Consider the following 21,176-nt stretch of genomic DNA (forward strand, 5'->3'; position numbering starts at 1 on the left):
ATTAAATTGGCTTCACTACATATAAAGTAATGCAATGGTAAAATACTCGTCTAAACCTCACCGACCCTGCTTCCCGATACTCACACGACTTCCCTTAATGCCACACATCATCCGGGCAAGGATTTCTAAGCCTTTATATTTTGCACGTACAGGTATGACAGTTACACAACGTGGTGGGATGGTGATGATGATGACAAGAGTTAATATTAACTCAAAGTAGTGTGAGGCTTGCAAGAAAAAAGGTTAATCCCAGAGCTGTGAATTCACTGTGGCCCAAAAGAGCTGTCCCTTTTATTGAACGACCTTCCCGTGTCCCTCTACTTGTTCTCCAGAGTGTGCCAATGGTGTACGGTGGGCAGGCCCCACTGCCAAACACGCATCTACCAGCGGTTATCCGCCAGTCACCAACACGCCCCAGGCTTCTAATTAAAGGTGCTTTAACTCAGCATTGAAAAATACATGAGCCAATCAGCGAGTGTAGTTGTTAATCTCTGCTCTGGCTCTCACAGCGAACGCCCCACGATTGATTTCTCACTGGGCACGGACGTGTAAAGTCCTTGGCATGTAAAGTCATCTGCATGGCGCTACATTGAGGACAGGGCTAGCTCCTGGCAGACACTACTACCTTGTATTCTTAGGTTTTTTCGGTAAAGTCACGTAGTTAGAAATGAAATAGTAAATAAATAAACAAAGCCTAAGTCGAACAATACTGAGCAGTGCACTGCAATGTTTAACACGGTACAACAATTAGTATGCTTGGTTACGTACGGTGCGAAAGAAGTTCAACATACATACATACAGCGGATCGTGGAAGATATTCAATCATTTCCACCGGAACACAGATGCCAATTCCCGGACTATCCTGGTTAAAACCTGGACAGGTGGAAGCCCTAACCATGGTCCATTAAGGCAATGCCGCTCTCCCTACAGTACCGTGAACGCCGATATGCTAGGAATACATCTGCTTCCAATTACTGTGAGCCGCCTTATAACTACACACGTGCTTCTGTGAGATAAGGCCACCAGTGCTAGATAAATTAAAACGATTAGCTAATACAACATATTTTTACTGAAATTGAGCTGGTTCTATGCGGGTTTTTTTTACTGAATCCATATGCTTTGCTCAGTGTCACCTGCAGTTATCACTAATCCATTGATCGCAACAACAAAAAATTATGATTGCGTTGCAGGAGTGGGAAGAGGAGGCAGTAGGCCATCTCTGTTAAGGTCATAATGTGTTTCAGTAAAGGTACAGCCCTGCAAGTCACGTGACTTTACCGAAAAATCTAAGAATATGAATCCTTGCAGTCACGAAAGCTTCAAATCTAGAATTACAGACATGGTGATGCCATCAGAAGTGTATTTCCCGATTGAGCTAACAAGTTCTTATTCAAGGGCGACTCGGCTGGCAGACAACATCAAAACATTTAACAATTACAGAAAGAAGAAAACTTAATAGCAATTGTTGTAAAATTACATTCATACTTTAACTTTCGTGATTTTAAAAGAGTCAGTTTAATGTGGACAGAGATGGCATAATGGAGATACCAAGAGACGAAACTAGGTGCTTCCAAACTCTTTGGGACAGCTACATTAAATGCTTTTGATCTAAATTGTGTGTGAAATCTGGGAACTATGAACAGACAATCAGATCCACGTTGCGGTTTAAAAAAAATTGAATGGTCCACAGAGAGCTTAACTCCTAACAGGAGGGTTTGCAAGAGCTCAAATCCAAGCCAGCGAGTGGCATATTCAATGCGCATCGTCCACAGCTGATCGAGTATACATTGAAGGAATTTAACACTCATTCTTGACTTAAAGCTTTCGTGACTGTAGGAATTCATATTCTTTGGGTCTTTCGGTAAAGTCACGTAGATAGGTTAAAAGAAAATAACAAAATTACAAAATACTACGACGTTTCGATCGCAACACAAGCGATCGTCATCAGGAGAAAAAAAACGTCGTAGTTTTTTTGTTATTTTCTTTGAACCTATCTACGTGACTTTACCGAAAGACCCAAAGAAAATGAACATTGATTGTCTTTAGGATAGACTGGCCTCGACCATGAGATTTGGGAAATTTCCTACTGCTGGTTCAGAGCTACAAAAAATAGTTTTGGTCCAAATGTATGTATGTTGAACTTTTTTCGCGCGATACATGCTAATCAAAATGGGATCCCACTCAAATGTTCACTTTAAAGGTGTGACATTTTGAAATTAATACAATGTGCATCTGTGAGCGTATTCTTATTGCAGTGCCGATCTCAGTGGCGCATCAACCACAAAGTGTGTGGGGACTCGGGGCACATGGCCCCTCCAAATTAAAAGCTTCGCTTTTTGGATCCCAATATCATCGCATGTGGTCCACTTGCCCACGGCAAAGGACAGCGTCTATCACTAGCGCTCCTGCGTAGGAGTAAGTACCACTCTGTAATGGTACATGAACAGCCCATTTGGAATCCTCTGCTGGATGAGAACCTTCCCATGCCTTGCAGGCCATGAGGGATATATGACGACAAGACTCTACTCCACCACGCCGGTCAGTACTGGTTGGTGAAGGTTGGGAGGAGTGAAAAATCACAATTCATATTGCTGCGCTGCCCTATATATATTTGTTCGCTGGTCACGGTGGTCGCTGTTCATCCGAACACTATCTAGGCTCAAAAGATCATGCACATTCTGGGTGATGTATAGTCATGCTACAGTAATGGTGAGTGTATGACAACGGATCTCATTCTAAAAAGAGCGTGAGAAAATTGTAACAAGAGTGATGCCAGTATAAAGCTACTGGCAGATGGAGAGCTCCTCTGTCTATAAAGCTCAAGCACAAAGCATTCTCAGAGCATTTGATTGAGGCCAGAATCTCACGAGGGCATCCTCATGATGCCATCCCAGACACAAAACACAAGGCTACCATCCCTGGGGCTAACAGCAAAGAAAGCACAGCAGCAGCTTGTAGCATTTAACAGTGCCCATTTAATTTGGAACAGCCCAAGTCACCACAGTTAGTTAGAAAACCCAAGTAAAATTATTTTGACCACGCTCTACTCTACGCTTCCGTTTGGCAGGGCTGGCTACGTACTGTGCGAACGAAGTTCAAAATACGCGTATCTCATTTGTCTTTCAAGATATCAAAACAATGGGCACGTACATATTTACATTTGTTGTCCTTTACTAAACCAGTGAAATGCGCTAATATAACCAAAAAGCAAACTCCTTTAGGGCCTCTAAAGTGATGTGTAAACTGTTTTCTTGTTCTATTGGTGCCAAATATTCAATGCACTGATTACGACAGACGCACCTTCGTGTTTTCTCAGCTGTACAATAGTGAAAATAAAGAGTGCAATGCGGCGAGGAACGCTGAGAGCGGAGAGCCTTCAATCACCAAAGCAAAACGAGGATATCAGTGCCGTTTGTCAGAGTGAGTGCGACGTGTGTGTGTGTGCGTGTGTGCGTGTGCGTGCGTGTGTGTGTGTGTGCGTGTGTGTGTGTGCGTGTGTGTGCGTGTGTGTGTGTGTGCGTGTGTGTGTGCGTGTGTGTGTGTGTGCGTGTGTGTGTGTGTGTGCGTGTGTGTGTGTGTGTGTGCGTGTGTGTGCGTGCGTGCGTGCGTGTGTCTGCGTGTGTGTGTGTGTGCGTGTGTGTGTGTGCGTGCGTGTGTGTGTGTGCACGGCTGTACCTGTCGCCTTGTGGAGTCTCAGCGTTGACACTTGCACCGTTGTTCAACAGAAACTCCACCGTCTCTCTCGGATCATCTCTGTCGTAAGAGAGAAAAGAAAAAAATACAGCCTCTAGTGAACACCTTCTGATGGACTTTTGGGCCTTTGGGGCATGGCCATTACCATCAATGTTTCCTCGCAGTCACGTCTCCACTCCTGTCAGTCACTGCTTCTTTCAGATGAGACAGCTTCATGTGGAATGCAATGTTTGATGTCCAGTCAGATCATGGTGTTCCTCTTCCACTGGCACCTTTGAGTGTTCCCAAGATTGTAATTTGTGTAAGTGAATAATGTGTCCAGAACAGGAACTGTAACAGATTCAATGAACTATGATCTCTGCAGTGGCAGTAACCAACAAAAAAAACAATCACACTCAGCATAGCTGTGACTGTTATGGTGCAACATGGGATCACGTGATGGGTTGGTTTGTTTCTGGGGTGTCGTAAGTAGTGGTGCATGGCTCTCGTTTAGGAAAGAGAAATATTACACTTTGAGATTCCCATAAAATCCATGCAGCTTCCAAGAGGAAATGATTGATGACCCAGTACTGATGCACAATGCATTGCCTCCACATTCAAATTAATAATTGTACTATGGGTGCAATGATGCACTCATTTATTGATTACTAACCATTTTTAAGTTAATGATACATTCATTGAAACATGTGTGTAAAAAAGCTGTTTTAAATTAATTATTATTATGTGTGTGTGAGGGGTGCGGGCTGTGATTGCACAATTGTTAGTACGTTGTGCTATGAACCCAGAGATTTATTTTTGATTACTGACCACAGCTACCATCGGTGGTGAGTGATATGTGGGCGCCACGGTAGCAGATTGTTAACTACCTCGCCTGGTATTCAGGAGTTCGCGGATTCAATCCCGACCCTGATGCCTGTATATTTGGAGTTGGCATGTTATCCCCGTGGTCGCGTGGATTTTTCTCCAGGTCCTCTGGTTTTTCCATATTATTTTTAGCCAGGTCGCTTTTGAAAAAGAGCTTTATAGCTCAGTGGACCTTATCTGGTAAAATAAAAAAAATAGTTTAGTTTATATCTGAACTCCCCCTAGGCCTCCCCTTTACCAACCCACACTGACTAGCATGGTGAAGTGGATAAATTCCCCTCGACCAACACATGGGAAGGCCTTCGTCCAGGAGTGGATTAACAAAGCCTCATATACTGCATTGCATGTGTAATGTGTAAATTGATTGAGATGGCTCATGTAGCCACTAGAGGCCACTACAGTCACCTCAATGTAAACACGTAAATATAGTTTGGATAAAATCATCACCCTGAATTGCAATAAATCATCCAATCAGCGGGGAGGGAGTGGTGATCACTAAACATGTCACCACCAACACACGTCACCTCTTAATAAAATGTTAACTAATAACCTGTTAAGAAAAGTAAGTGGGTTTGGGCCTTCGTCTAGCAATGCATTGATCCTGGTTCATGATGATAATGATGATGACGTGTCACCTGCAATTGGACGACCAGTAACAGGGTTTGTGGACTCTCCGCACTGGCGTCATGAGCCACTGCTGCTTGCAGAGAAATAATAAAAATACTCAAATGAAATTGAACCAATATGTGACCGTAATTATATGGGTTTCATAAGTTAAACACACACACAGCGGAGAGTACCAAAAGAGCAAATTAAGTGAAACCAAAGGAAGCAAATTGCACAGGACATATTTTTGCAGTCTGTAACAAAACAGAAACTTTAGAAGGTTTGGGACGCTCATTATAGGTAAACTGGAAGATGGTCATATTGTTTTTTACAAACGCAAAAAACAGAATGAGATCCAGGTGGCATTTAACACGGGATATACAATGCTTGGATGGAAGCGCTTCACAACCTCCTGACATTTCTTTGCACCATTCCACATTTACACAGTTTCAACATTTATATTAAAACGCTGTCTACACACTGCAGTGGCTGTAAAGATGATCCGAAGGTTTTGATACAACATATTAAAAAGTGGCACATGGTAAAAGAGGAAACCTTGAACCCACCTCCCTTGTCTGATGCACATATATATACAGAGAGGAAGATCACGATAGGTTATTCCACCATACTTCACCACGCCAAGTCAGTGCCGGTTGCCAATGCAGGGGAAACATAGACAACACACACGGCTCTCTGCTGACAATGTAGAGCCTATGACACCTGATTAACGTGGGGTGATGGCCCAGACAAGCACAATCCAGGCTCAATCCCTTGGCCTCCAATGGGCGTGTTTTTAATGATGAGGATGAGAATTAGCTCGGCAAAGTCGAATAACATGTATGAGTGTAAGTTGATTGGATATACATTTTCCAATATAGAATTGCTCCTGATTATAAAACTGTCTGAAATTGTATAGAATCCATCCAGTGTGGCTTAATTTGAATTAAAACATATTCACTGTTTTCTAAATTTGTGTTTGAAAAGAATATAAATAGGATGTATTGATTTTTCCTGTCTGCAAGTATAATTTTTTTATTGAAGGACATACAATTTTGTATTCTCACGATACATTTTTTAAACCTCTTTTATCGGAATAAATAGCACTTATGTATTTAATATTTTAATAAAAACAAGTCAAAATGGAAACTCAATAATTAATGGTATTGGCCAAATATATCATTGCAGGACACTCCCTAAACAGAGCCTTGAGACGTGGTGAGGCTTTCTGGGTAAACAATTGGCAATTGCACAGACTGTTGGGGCAAGTGCTGTTAGCGAGCACCTATGAAGGCCGGCACACGAGGGGGTGGGTGGCCGGCACCACGCACGACCGTTTCTGTCTCCCCAGTGGCAATGTTTACACACCGCACCAGGAACTCATTTCAGGCTGGGTCCACCTAGGGGAGGCCCAGGACCGGTTCAAATAATCGTCACTGGTGTTGGCCGTGAGCGGGAATTGAACTCGGGTGTTGTAGTGGTTATTGCGCAGCGCGCTAACCACGTACTGAGCTAACCGCTACATTACCGCTCACTTACACAGTACATGCATACACACGCACTGCATATAATTTTTCAACATCCTCTGCATAAACATTCACGGATATTTGTTTAGCGTTTTATCTGCATACAAAATAATACACTTGCAATATATTGGGAAGCTATTGCCTAGCTATTAAAATGTCTAAATTAATTACATCCATATATTTTTCTTGTCACTTAAAACCCTGCAGAAGTTTTGTACACAATTAATATTTTGAATAAAATCTGCAGTTGCAGTTGCATACTTAATTACTGTCAGACAATTAAGGTTCTCTTTAAGGGCAGTGCCCTTTGGTTAATGCCCCAGATGCTCAGTTATTGTGTTGTTGGCATAGTGCTACTGTTGTGCAATTTATTTGAGCGACAACACAGATTTCTAAGACATTATTTATTCATTCAACCGTTCATTAAATTATTTACTCCGTGCCCCATGGAAAGAGCCACACAGGAAGGGAGCACATTGGAAGAAAACAAAAACCTAAATGTTACTTATTGCTCAAGTTAAATGCCGTGAAACTTCCCTTATCCATACACCGAATATATCCAGGCTGCCTTTTATCTGTTGCGCCAGATTCGATCTGTGCAATATCCCGATTATCCACGTGACAATCCTTCCTATAATATAATCGGATGCGCCGCAGAGATAAAAGGGAGCGGCCTGGCAGTGCCTCAAAATTAATCATATTGTGAGGCTTCTGCATGGAAGAGAGGATCTACTCGCAAGGCTCTAACTCATGATTTTATCCAAGCTTGTAGGTGAATACGAGACGTGAGCCAGAAGTGACAGCAAAGTGATCGTATTGTCCCTTTTTGTCCGTGCTGTACCACTCGAGTACGAGAGGAGCGGTTTGTGCAGATAAACGTGGTTGACATAATCTGTCCTAGTTCACAGGTTGCCACCTCTGAGGCACAAAACAAACTGGGACATATCATGAGAAGATGATCTCACAATACTAGTTGAGGAGGAGAACTTTATGTCAATACAATGTCTTGATTTGTGTATTGTCGTTATTATTATTACTGTACTCAACTGACAAAAGCTGGGACTTGTAATGTTCCGGGAAGACTTCAAGATTTCCCAGAACAGCAGCGACCAACAATGAAGGGTCGATCCTGAAAATACCAGGATAGGTGCCAACCCTACCCTGAGTGCCCCCATCCCTATCCCCAACAGCTAATTATATAACAGGCCTCCTACTGCATCACTCCAATTGTGCTGTATATGATAACACGTTGACATCAACGGTTGAAAAAATATAAATAATCACAACAATGAGTAAACGATATTTTGTGAACAACATAAGACAAGATACTGTAAAAAAAACACCGTGCATTCGCCCAGGCACTTTAAACTTCTTGAATGGATAGTCATGCCATAGCCCTGGCGACTACAGGACAAATATTAGTTTTTTCCCACAGAAGCAGATTTTCTGCACTGGTGCAGAAAACAACAACACACTTCTGCAGTTAATTTGTGAATTTTGTCTCAGGGTAATGCATATTGTCTTGTTAAAGTGCATTCGATTTCAACAGAAGTGCAGCGGACAGCAGAAGCTTTTTCCACAGAGCAGCGTATTTGTTTGAAGAGAAGCCACGGCCCACAGAATACTAAAAACAAAGCAGTATTGTGTGGGAGTAGCAAAACACAAACTTACACCGCTGTGTAGGTTTTTAGCAGTTGTGTCGTACAGCTCTCCAATTGTTTTCGGGTTGCGCCGCATGTGGTTCGGCACGATGTCCGACGTGTCGGTCCATGTGCTGGGGAGCTTATTCAGGAGCAGAAGCTCCCAGCACTAGGAGCGATAACATCGGACGTCGTGCCGAACGACTCGCGGTACAACCCGAACGGAGATCGGTGAGCGACGCAATCTGACTTCTAAACAGGCAGTAGTGGGTGGGTGGTTAGTCAGTTCTCAATTGAACCTGAGGCGGCCCAACAACACACATCACCCAAGTCACTGTGGGCAGCGGCACGCTGCTCCCACTGTGGGTTAACTCGGCGTCCCCGCAGGGTGCCATGTTCTGAAGTGGACTTGAGTGGTGAGGCATGGGGTCAAGTTTTTCAAGAGGAAGCCGGTCACCTCTATATTTTATCAATCATTCATGTCAGGTGTGATTAATTGATCTCTGGGTTTCATATAAGTTGTTTCCAAGTGGGTTTGCTTTTCTGTCAATCAATTAAAGGCCTTCATTTCACGAAATAAGATCTTTGACATTCATTAACTCTTGTGAAACAATGACAGTTAAGGTGGGCTGGTATTTATTTTTTATAATCAAGTTGAGGAAATATTTCATATTTTCAAATTATAAGGTGATGGGGTATCTGACATGAAAATTGCCACAAAAAAACATCAGGTGGCTGTACACATCAAATCATCAGCTCTGTGCCATTTCGGCTGTGACAGCACTGATCACGAGGGTATAGCCGGCGCAGAGTTAGCTGGTTAGAGACGGTACCATCATGCGGCAGACAGCACCGTCGCTCCATTCTTAGACTCGCAATTTAGTGACGAGGGCCTTGTGAGCAACTTACAGCTCAATCTCCTTGCGCAAGATACCCAGGAGCAGCTTGTCTGCCTCGCTCTCCTTGAACGGGAAGCCTTGTGAGAAGAGCCTGTGGACACAGAACATTAGGATGGACATTGCAGAAAAGGTAGATGGCAAAAGTATAGCCCTGAAATGTCATTCTCATGCCACTGTTGGTGGAAAGACCACCTCTAGAAGTTCCTTCTAGAGAGTTCCTTTAGAGGGCATACTACTTACTCTTTCAAGGTGGTCAGACGCTTTGAAAGAGGTGGGAATACCCACACTTTACCCCGCCACACGTGACCTGCCAACCGACTGTAGTGTTCCCATTTTTAAATCCTTTATATTAAGTTCACTTGCTTGCTTGCTTGCGCGCTTACGACTGTGCAAATCTTTCGGTCATTTTTTAACCCACTTCCCGTGATCCAATCGAGCTGACATTTTGCACACAGACTCGTTGTGCGTGACAATTAATTTTCGTGAAATTGTTTTTCCAAAATTTTACACTTTTTAGAAAAAAAATGATATTTAATTACCAATTGCTTAATGGTGGCAGGCAATCATCTGACCCATAGGTGGCAGCCATCTCAAGCCAGAAGACGAGAGGACTCTAGCCGCCACGCATATAAAGGATTTATAGTGAAAAACTTTGTTTTTACGGGTTAATTTTTTTCCTGCTTGGTGAAGAGAGGCGGTGGGATTTGTTTTAACTGCCGTGCTGGAAGAGTGACCCGGCGACCTCTGAATTGAAGTACAGTGTGCAAACCATTACACCACACGACAGCATCCCAGACATAGCATGCCCGAGCCCAACATTTTTTGCAACAGCTATGTGTGCCTAGTTAATGGAATGTTCTTCGCTGGGACTTCCATTAAGATGTATAAACAAACAGGGCTGTTTGTTTTATTTCATAAAGCAAATGTTTGCAACGTCAGAATAAACGTTGGGATTAAAGTAAAAGGAATTCATTATTTAATATCTTCCTTAGAACTCTGCAATACTTATAAAACAATTACTAATTTAATTGTTAGCCAAATGTTCCTAATTACACCGAATGTACTCTTCATTATTTTCATGTAATTGCAAGTTAATGCACTAAAATTATAATCAACTATGCAATGGTGATCATTATATTATGGTTATCATTAATGCCCACATTTTTTTAGATTTGTCAGCCATGATCAATCCACTGCTGGATGCAGACTTCAACAAGCCATCACCATCTCTAATGGTCCTGCGATATAACAATTCATCTAACACCTGCACACGAGCTGATTTCATCGCTCAATCTCCGTGGTGAAAACTCTCCCGGGAATGTAATTCGCCATTGGTATTTTTGATAATTACCTACTATAATCACTCAGAAATGTCTGTCCGTCCCACGCGTGACGTCACTCCACATGAGGCCCACCCCCTCGCGTGACGTCACTCCACATGAGGCCCACACCCCCTTCATTAATATTCATTCCCGCGTGGAAATGTACACTAACGCACAAGAAGGTCGCGCACTCCACATGCCGCATCCCTCCCCAATAACCATTAGCGGATGACATCACTCCACATGGGGCTGAACAATTTTTCTATTGAATATTTCAGATTTACTGCAATATACACCCGTCCTTGGACGGGCAAAAAAACTAGTTCACTAATAAATAGCACCAACCAACACAAGACAGTAATGTTATGCTAAGAGTGTTTGACTCAAATTATATTGATTGCTGGTTCACATCCTGGCTAGCGGTTGACTCAGCCGATCATCTCTCTGTGGTTAATAAAATAATAGTACCACGTTTCAAAGATTAACAATGGTCACCCTTTACAAGTTGGACTGGCCTCCGTCATAATAACGTTGAATTTCCACCTCCTGCTCAAAACACCAAGTGAGGTGAACACCGCCAAGTTCTTGCGCGAGTATGACAACACTATGACTATGGCTTTATGAGAAAAATATTCTGACACGGCCAAGGCCAAACCGGAAGCATGACCTTTTTTAAAGGAGGGCATTCAGAAATTGAGGGAGGGAAAGATCTAGCCAATGTTGAACAGACTTTAAACACATTTAAATGCTGAACAGAATAATGAATGACACGGTCTGCTTTTGGTTATCATGCATTTTGCTCCAGCTCTCACCCTCTATGCAAGAGCGGAAAGGTTGTCCCAACAAATTTGGACTCAACTCTAAAAAGTCAGAAGGGGGGGGGGGGCAGCAGTGTTCGGCAGGGGGGAGGGAGCTCAATCTCCCGGATGGTAAGGGGCTGGTCAGCGCCCAGCACCACCACCACCACCACGTAGCGTTGCCCCCCACTAAGTTACCAGCGAGCGCACGTTGCCCCCACCCCCCCCAACTTACCAGCGAGCGCAAGTCAAGAATCCGCACGCCGTGGCCAGGTAGGCCGGGCTGGGTGACGCAGACGAGGCCACCTCTCGGACGAGGTTCTCGCGAGACCCGGTCCACGCGGCCAGGAGCAGCGCCAGCATGTCGGACCGGCCCTGCATGGCGGCACAATGCCAGGGGAGCAGGCCACGGTTGTTGGGCTGCAGCAGCGATGCTCCGCTCTCCAGCTGCTCTGACCGGGCAGGAAAACACGGGGCACGATGTTGTTCGTGTAAAGTAGACGAAACCGCTCGGCAAGTCACCGCACGTGCATGTAATGCGTCACGAGAGACTTGTTGGGGGTCATCTTCTTGGTTCTTTCGGTAAAGTCACGTAGAAGGGAAATAATAAAATAATAAAAATAAAACATAATATAATAATTCTCACGACGTTTCGGCCACAACGCAAGCAGCCGTCCTCAGGTGAAGAATGAAATACCACCAAGCTTTGAGCATTTATTTAAGCTGGGTTGGAGGGGGAAGAAGAGCGCCTTGACAAAATAATTTGCATATCAAGAGGAATTTAGCATATTTATGGGAAATGCGTAGGAGGTGGGCGGGGGGGTTTCAAAGTCATATTATGCCCGTGCATTATGCAGGATTAGCAGCATCAAACGGAGGGGATGGGGGTAGCATTAACAAACGTCGTGAGACTTATTTTATTATGTTTCATTTTTATTAATTTATTATTTCCCTTCTACGTGACTTTACCGAAAGAACCAAGAAGATGAATCCCTGCAGTCACGAAAGCTTTAAATCGAAATTGTTGGGGGTCACCAAAACATTGCAAATTGGATAAATGTGTCATTACATAAAATGCTTTTTATCCCACTTAGTGGTTTCAATTCGAATACAAAGCCCCCTCCTCCTAAGACGTGAGCTAAAATCATTCAGCATCTACATATCATTGAGCATCTAGATATACATGGTTCATACCCCAAACACTTTGGGTAGTTTTCATCGTTAAAGTAAATGTTACATTCGTCTACCAGGAAATGTGTTATTTTTTTAATCTCACCTCCCTCCCCAATCAATTCCAAAAGTCAGAGCTCAAACTACCGCCTCCGAGATTCCACTGCCATGCAAAAAAGTCAACTGCTACTACTTTATTTTACCAGCTAAACCCCACTGAGCTATTAGCTCTCTTTCAGAGGCGATCTGGCCACACTTGATTGCTCATCGCGGTGGCTTGATTATCAAACGTGGGAAGTTATAGGAGCCCAAATATTCCCAAAGCGTGTTTTTAAAATTTGGAGGGAAAAACCAGGAGAACACGAAGAAAAATCCACGCAACCACGGGGGAAAACATGTGAATTCCAAATATACAGGTGTTAAAGGTCAAGATCGAACCCGCAACCTCCTTTATAACCAGGCCAGGGAAGCAACATATCACCACTGCAGCGACTCCACGTGAGAACTCAGAAGATCAGGGGATAGGCCTCATTTACAAGACCGACCTGGGTCACCAAAATGCCAAAAGCAAAACAAATAATGTGAAGTGGAGCAATGAAGCGAACAGAAATCGGATCGTTTCCTATGAACACAGAACCCTACAGAGAAGATTAAGTGCGTGACTCTCCACGGGTTTGTGAACACCAACAATGTTTGCGAGTTTCAGACTTCGCAAGCCTTGCACGTTTTTGCAAGTGTTTCATTAGCGCACAAGCGTATAATTAAATTGATCGGCCCCGATCGACCTCTCGATCGTGCCCATGGTCCGAAGGCGATCAACTCACCGCTTAAGGACACCTGCACAAAATTGTGTGCCCGTCAACGCGAGTCTATTTCACACGGGTAGGCTGCACGGGCTTGGATCATTTTACAGCACTCCCAACTCTTTCACGAGCCCTTATAATTATATTCGTGTTTCGACATAAGACAAAAAGAGCACAAAATTGAAGACACGCAATGATGCACATAATTAGGAATCCATCCACCTACACATTCAATTGTGCATTAGCATTTAAATGAGCTGTAAGAATCTCAATTGAGATAGACCATAGCAGAAAGTGAAACTAGCGCACTGCGGTGCTAGATCTGGGTAACACCTTAAAGAAATGAAGCCGTGTTGACAAATGTAGCATTGATTAGCAATATATATTTTTTTAGCTCTGTATCAATCCACTATTGGATGAAGATCTTCCCATTCCTTGTTAGTTGTGGGGGTTGTTTGACGATACTTTACAACGCACTTCAGTGAGATGGTCCCAGGTCAAGATATCACTCGCCACTCACGCTAGCCGTGGCTGCGAATAGCATTCAGATAAACGAGTTTAAATTTCGATTTAAAGCTTCTTTCGTGACTGCAGGGATTCATCTTCTTGGTTCTTTCGGTAAAGTCACGTAGAAGGGAAGTAATAAAATAATAAAAATAAAACATAATAAAATAATAAAAATAAAACATAATAAAATAATAAAAATAAAACATAATAAAATAATAAAAATAAAACATAATAACATTTCGATTTAAAGCTTTCGTGACTGCAGGGATTAATCTTCTTGGTTCTTTCGGTAAAGTCACGTAGAAGGGAAGTAATAAAATAATAAAAATAAAACATAATTAAATAATAAAAATAAAACATAATAAAATAATAAAAATAAAACATAATAAAATAATAAAAATAAAACGTAATAACATTTCGATTTAAAGCTTTCGTGACTGCAGGGATTCATCTTCTTGGTTCTTTCGGTAAAGTCACGTAGAAGGGAAGTAATAAAATAATAAAAACAAACATAATAAAATAATTCTCACGACGTTTCGGCCACAACGCAAGCAGCCGTCCTCAGGTGAAGACCAGGTCTGTCGGGGAGACATTCAGACGCTGTCTCTCTTCCACCTCCAACCCAGCTTATATTCAGACGCTGTCTCCCCGACAGACCTGGTCTTCACCTGAGGACGGCTGCTTGCGTTGTGGCCGAAACGTCGTGAGAATTATTTTATTATGTTTTGTTTTTATTATTTTATTATTTCCCTTCTACGTGACTTTACCGAAAGAACCAAGAAGATGAACGAGTTTATCGCGCAGTATGCTAACCGCTTCATCACCACTCCACCCCAGTATTAATTATGACAGGTAAAAAAAAAACGAATGATACACAATGTAATTTATTCAAATAACAAATACTGTTAAACCTAAACAGAACTGGAATAACATACCCGAAATCTATTCATCTGTTACAATTCAAGTTTATATTCTCTTGAGTCTTCAGTTTTCCTCCCATAATAATTCTGCTTTATAATAATAATCATAATGATAATAGGAAATGCTGTTGGGGAAAAATATCAATATTCGTTTTTAAAAGTTGTGAACAGAAATAAATAAGTTAACAAATAACTATATGACCATTCACCACCATTATATATTTCTACCAATTACACTTTCGTTAATTGTAGCTGATTTAGGCAATATTTAACGTTAAAAGACAGTCGACTACACATTAAGAAATCATTATCAAAGTGTGAGAAACTTACTTCACTTTATTCTCACTCCTCATTCAATTTGTTTTAATTAAAGACGCTACGTGCTAGTGCATGCATTACTTATTTTAGATCATAATTAAATCTTCATTTGCCAGTGGCTTTCAAAATCAGCAGAGTGTCTTCGTATTTAGTCAGTATTTCATCAATTAAGTTGGTTTGCTATCACACTCTTATCCATGGCTATAAGCGCACAGCGCTCCATCCGACCGTGCACTGATTATGCCTGCACACACTCCCGATAAGGCTGGCACTTAACCGTTCCGAATATTATACCTAGATTATCTCCTCGTCAAATTGCAGAACACCTGTGTTGGTGACGCGGCCCAGCGGCAGTCCATTAACCACTTGTTGCACAGGATCACGGTTCGAATCCAGAGGCCGCCCTGGTTATTATTGTGGCTTTATTATCTGTTAAGAAAAATTCGTGCCGTCTGCTTCAGAGTATGATAAAATAAAAATCACGACGTTTCGGAGGCAACACAAGCTTCCGTCTTCAGGTGGAACCGCCACAGCCACGACAGCTGTATCAAGTAAATGAGAGATTGCAGGAGCTACCACTCCGTTTATATAATGGTTGGAGAGGGGGGAAGGGCCAAGTACAGCACACTTTTTATTCATATGGTAGGGTGAGGCTTAAGAGGGTGAGCCTTTGTTATGGTTTGTGACAACTAAACATGGTGAACATGGTAAACATGGTACACCTGTAATAGTTGTCTGTCAAATAATAAATAAGATTGGTCAAATAAGTGTAGTTAAATCTTTTTTGCATGGTTAATCACATCTTTCCAATGATTACTCAGTTTGTACGTTTTTACCTACGTGACTTTACCGAAAAAACCTAAGAATATGAATCCTTGCAGTCACGAAAGCTTCAAATCTAGAATTCAGAGTATGAGTTAAAGATCCCATGGCATCATTCGCAAGAGTAGGTCATTGTGTGATGGTCCAAATGTGCCAAATGTTGTAACGTACCCACAAATTTCTTCATTGGAATACACATTGTAAGCATCACCGCCAACTGCAAAAAAATACTTGGCGAGAGCATCCTAAATAATCATGAGACTAACTGAGGTTCTCCTGCAGAAAGAAGCGAAATAAAATAAAATACCAAAAAGTCTAACATCACGAAGGAATAAATGTCACGGTGATAAAAGTTGGTAAAGCAGCACGAAGGCAATGGCTGGAAAAAGTGTCAGAATTTTGTGGCGTAAAAAACGCAAGACCACAGTTTTCAGTACTGCACTGCAAACCACACATTTCCTATGCATTATTTAAAGTATAAATTTGCTATCCTAAAAATAACACTGTGTAACAAAAAATATTTTTTTGTTCCTGGATAGTAAGTGTTATTTCCTAATTGCTTATGCCTCAAAAGTACAGAAAATGGTTATTATTCCCCACAAACTTTGCTTTTGTGACCAGGACAGTGATATTTTTAAATTTACCTATTTTCAAAGAGAAAACGTGTGCTTTTGTGTCTTTCGTTGACATAAAGTCCTGATCACAAAAGAAAAGTTTGTGGGGAATAATAGCCATCTTCTATACTTTTTAGGCATAAGCAATTAAAAAATAACACTTAGTACCCAGGAACAAAAATTGTGTTACATATTGTAATCTGTGTTGCTCAAATGTTGGGGGGGGGGAACAAAAAAATAATAGGTGTACCATTCTGTTACCTCCTTTAAGTAATTCATGTTTTTATCATTGCTGTTATAATTACCATTTGCTTGTTAAAAATAACCAGGGCTGCAATTTTTTTTGTTGGGCTTTCACAATCAGAAAAAAACATTTCGATCAAAAATAGTTAATTTCGTTTGAACCATATAAGAATAAAAACAACATCTTGAAGCCAACAAACCTCCTGGGCTCAGCAATGCAGTTTGGCAATGCTCATTTAGCAAACGTTCAGCAAAATTAGATGCGCTGCTGCTTAAGCATAGCAAATTCATTGTGACACCCGACCGTCCGTGCAAAACACTTCATTAAATCCATCGGCGGCCACAGACACAGCGTTTACAGATACTCGTAATCCCGCGTGGACAGTTTGGGCCGCACCTGCATCATGGCTACGTGGAATTACATTTTGGGTAAGAATCCTGGCAGCTTCAACTCTATGCCCAAGAGGCAGCGTAAATGAAAATGTGGGTCAGTCCAACTGACAATATATTAACAGTCCAATGTATTTAACAAAGAAAATCCATTCTAGAGGGTTTGTTTGGGTTAGATCACATAAATATAAATGTGCCATTAAACCTGCCACCACCTGGACAAAAGTAAGGGTTGTCACGCGAACAAAACATGCCAATTCGTCACTAGTTCAGCACACCGGTTGTGTTGGAGAGTAAACTCACAACATTTACAAACCCAAGAAAAATCCCTCTATTGTGGAAAATATTGTTCGCGAAAGCCTACGTGTTAAAAATAAAAAATAAATCACTGCGCAGATATATAATTAGGGAGGGGTGGAGGCGGAGGTGGAAATTTTAATTTCATTGTTGGAGCGTAATAAATCCATGGATACTTCCCTTAAAGCCCCGACCTTGCTTAGTACTTAAGGAACGGTCTGGGATCTAATGAATGTATGATGGTATTTTTAGGTAAAGCATTTCTTAGGCGAAAAGACACAAGCTGTGAATACCGATGCAGCAACTCATCCGTTTGATTTGCTGCATACAAATTAACACAGTGTGAATTATTAAAAGTGTTTATATTGTCCCAGCTAATACTGATTCATGGTATAAAATAAACAATCACGTTGTTAGGCAAAGGTTTATTTTGGCCATCTCAGCGTGTCTTTCAGCAGCAATTTTCCAAAAAAATTAATGAAGTTGAAAAGCTGCGAAGTATGATAAATTTACGCAGCCAGCTATGACATCTGCTAAAGTGTAGTTACAGCAAGAGAGATTAATATTGTTATGGAATTAATTTGTAAAGCACGAGCATAAGGAGTGATAATCAAATCGAGGTGTTCTGTTCGTACCCAGCAGGGCCATATTATCCAATGCGCATAGGGCCGATGAAAACTAAAGGGCCTATGAAAAACAAATTTGATCACTTTTTTTCGTGCGATAAAACATCTAACCAAGATATCTTCTTGAATAAATATATTTTATAGCAAGGATAGGAACAGTGTATATACATAGAGGCAGAGTAATGTCAATCGTTTTTTTTCATAAGGTGAGATAAATTTACACGGGAGATGAACAAGTGAGTGACAGTGGCAGTAGCAAAATGGGCAGTAGTTCCAACCGTAGAGATTTATCACTGAAGGCCTACGAAACAGAAGTTCCTAGGGCCTACGGGAACCTTCATGTGGCCCTGGTACCCAATGATTATTAGGAACCTCTGCTCCAGCAGACGCCATGGTCTGCGGATTCAGAACTGCTGGGGGACTGAGGGCCACGGTTGAGTGATGTCAGTCACGTGAGGACGTAAGAGTTTAACTCTACTTCACCACGGCAGTCAGGCCCACGTCAAACAGAGAACTGACACTCACCTGGGGCATTATTATGAATAATATTAGAGGGTAATTACACAGCTGGACTTTATTCGCCACCGACCGAGGCAGAAGAATTGCACGGCAAGGGCCATGGATGGGGTTGTTCATAGCAAGATAGCAGTAATTCCTGCTAAAACAGCTGCCACGTGACCCGGACAACACGAGAGCCGATTGAGGCATCGCCCCGCAGTATTCCGCCACCACCTTTGCAATGCAAACAACGCGGGAATTAAATTGCGATGTCATGAGGGCATTAGTCACCGTACGTCAATGACACAGATACACACTTTGATAAAAACTAATACCATTATCAGAATTCCACACGATGTATTGCCCTGCTCTTATTGTGAACCAGAGCAATGGAATTACTCCATCGGAGATAATAATCATAAGGAGTAGCCTTTTTATTCCCGAACCTTCTGTTTACTTTACAGGTTATGCCTCAATGTTTGCAACACAGACTCCCACTCATCTTCCTGTAATATGAAGGAACTAAGCCAAATAATTAAGTAGCACCTCTACAACAATCTACTGCTAGATGGTGGCCTTCCCATACCGTGTTGGTTACAGAGGTTGCATGGCTACGTTTTCCCACCACTCTGGACAGTTGTATGTTGATGAAGGAGACTAAGATTTACAGTGCAGTGCACGCAGCATTGTGCCACCGCTCCATGCCAGGAGCAACTCTATGACTATTCATATGGCCTGTAGGCACAAGATAAATGAAATAAATTAGAAGAGGCAATGCTGAGACTGCCTGCACGGATCTTCTCCCTGACGCAGTCATAAATCATTGTAATCACGGATTATTTATGTTTTTATCATCCCAACCGAAATCTTTAAAACCCGTCAGTATATATTTTATGATTTATTAGTCATTGGTATTCTCAAGTTATTAGCATCACTGTAATCTTCATCTTGATCATATCACTGTCATTGTGATCGATACTAAATTAAATAAAACAATATTAAATGTATCAGATGGTAGAACAGACATTGTGTAATGGTTAGCACACTAGCCTTTCAATCCACAGGTTTGCAGGATCTAATCGATCTCCCGGCATGGCACTTGAAATGATGTAGACTTTCAATAAATCCACCCAGCAGTATAAATGGTATAACCGCAGTTATTTGATCAGCAGGTCATGTCCAAGACGTCTGGCCAGCATGGAAGAGTAGGCCAAATATCTTCTAGAGGGGCTTACTAGACCTCCAGTGGTGTGAGGAAGGAATTTTCGGGCTGCATCTTTAATTTTTCTAACAGGCTAAATACAAGCTGTTCTCCAGTTTAAAAAAAAAGATACACAAAAAAAGTAAAAAATTAATCAGGAAAGGCCACATCAAGCAGATGGTAGAGTAATGGATGAATGCATTTTAATATCAATCTACTTTTCAAGTCAAAACAGACAATGCGTTCCATTAAACGTGAAACAGAGACAGACGATCCTGTATGTGTGGCTTCTGGCCTCAACTTTTAAACTCACCACTGTTCACACTTTTTTTTTTATCAAATGTATCAAACATAAAATAAAATTATTTCAGGACCAACCAACTCATTACGAATAACCTAACTACCTCGCATTCTTTAAAATCGTATTTTTTAAACCCATTTTCTGCACGTTACAGTGTAGGGTGTGTTTTATTGCTCTATGGATCTTGAAACCAAATTTAAGCAATCCTCATCGTTCCAACATGACATTTCCTGTTCGTAATGGAAAGAAGAAAAGTTATTTGAAACAAGCATTTAAGGTATTGTGGGGGGCGGAGGGAGGGAGGATTTCAACAATTTTATTCGCAGTGTATTATATTCTCAACATAATAAAAGTAATCTTTTTGCACAAAGCACACAAGTGCCAACGTTTCTCCGTTATATTCGTATAACCTAAAACACTGCAGCACTCTCCTCCTCGCAACCTCTAAACTTCAAACATGTCATTATCTTGGGGAAAACTCAGAAACTTCTTTCTATGACATCAACTGATGATGGGGTTTTATTTTTTTCCCAAGTATACGTATGCAATTCCAACTTTGCCATTAGTCAAGACAATCTGACAGTGGGAAATTGCACAGGATATGCCTGGAGCCCTCCACACAGCGGTTCTGCACTCGCATGTTGTGTTTTTAATCTCGATAGCCACGCTTCGTTGTCATGTAGATTTGCGCCCAAAAATGTCATGCTGGCACTGGCTCCGCCAGCAAAGTGACATGCTGGCTTTTGTGTTTTCTATAATGGTCGGAGATTTTAAATGAGTATTCATTAAGATGACCAAATTGTATGTTGGCGAAATGACTATTTTTCTATCGCGATAACCACAGATAATTGCACGACTACCGTGATACTAGTTTGATGATTGTTCTTTTTTGCGAAATGAAAACTCTTCAGGGAAGAAGTGTAACCTGCAGAGCAGACAAACCCGTTCCAGAAGGCCTAACGCTGCAAAGCAAACTTTAAGTTTCTGTGCGCCTACTTTCACCTTAGCTGCATATCAAGGTGGAAATCAGATCCTTTGTCTGAAATTGCATGCTGTCACTTTTCCGGCTCAGCGCTAAGACTCCTGTGCCCGGTGACAAGTGAATTTTTGAGAAAAAAATTA

The 21,176-nt window shown here is 41.7% G+C and overlaps 1 protein-coding gene across 1 annotated transcript in view; it reads right to left on the reverse strand.

The window, feature by feature from the left end:
* LOC144720238 (uncharacterized) overlaps positions 1–21,176 on the reverse strand; it is a 99,563-nt gene that overhangs the window by 22,333 nt on the left and 56,054 nt on the right. Inside the window, exons 22-24 of the mRNA XM_078596796.1 lie at positions 11,580–11,791; positions 9,236–9,316; positions 3,676–3,753 (exon numbers count right to left, since the gene is read on the reverse strand). Of these exons, the coding sequence (XP_078452922.1) occupies positions 3,676–3,753; positions 9,236–9,316; positions 11,580–11,791 (371 nt within the window). The remainder of the gene's footprint in view (positions 1–3,675; positions 3,754–9,235; positions 9,317–11,579; positions 11,792–21,176) is intronic.

This window comes from Lampetra planeri, chromosome 8, assembly GCF_965212315.1.
Source record: "Lampetra planeri chromosome 8, kcLamPlan1.2.h2, whole genome shotgun sequence".
Classification (NCBI taxonomy): Eukaryota; Metazoa; Chordata; class Hyperoartia; order Petromyzontiformes; family Petromyzontidae; genus Lampetra; species Lampetra planeri.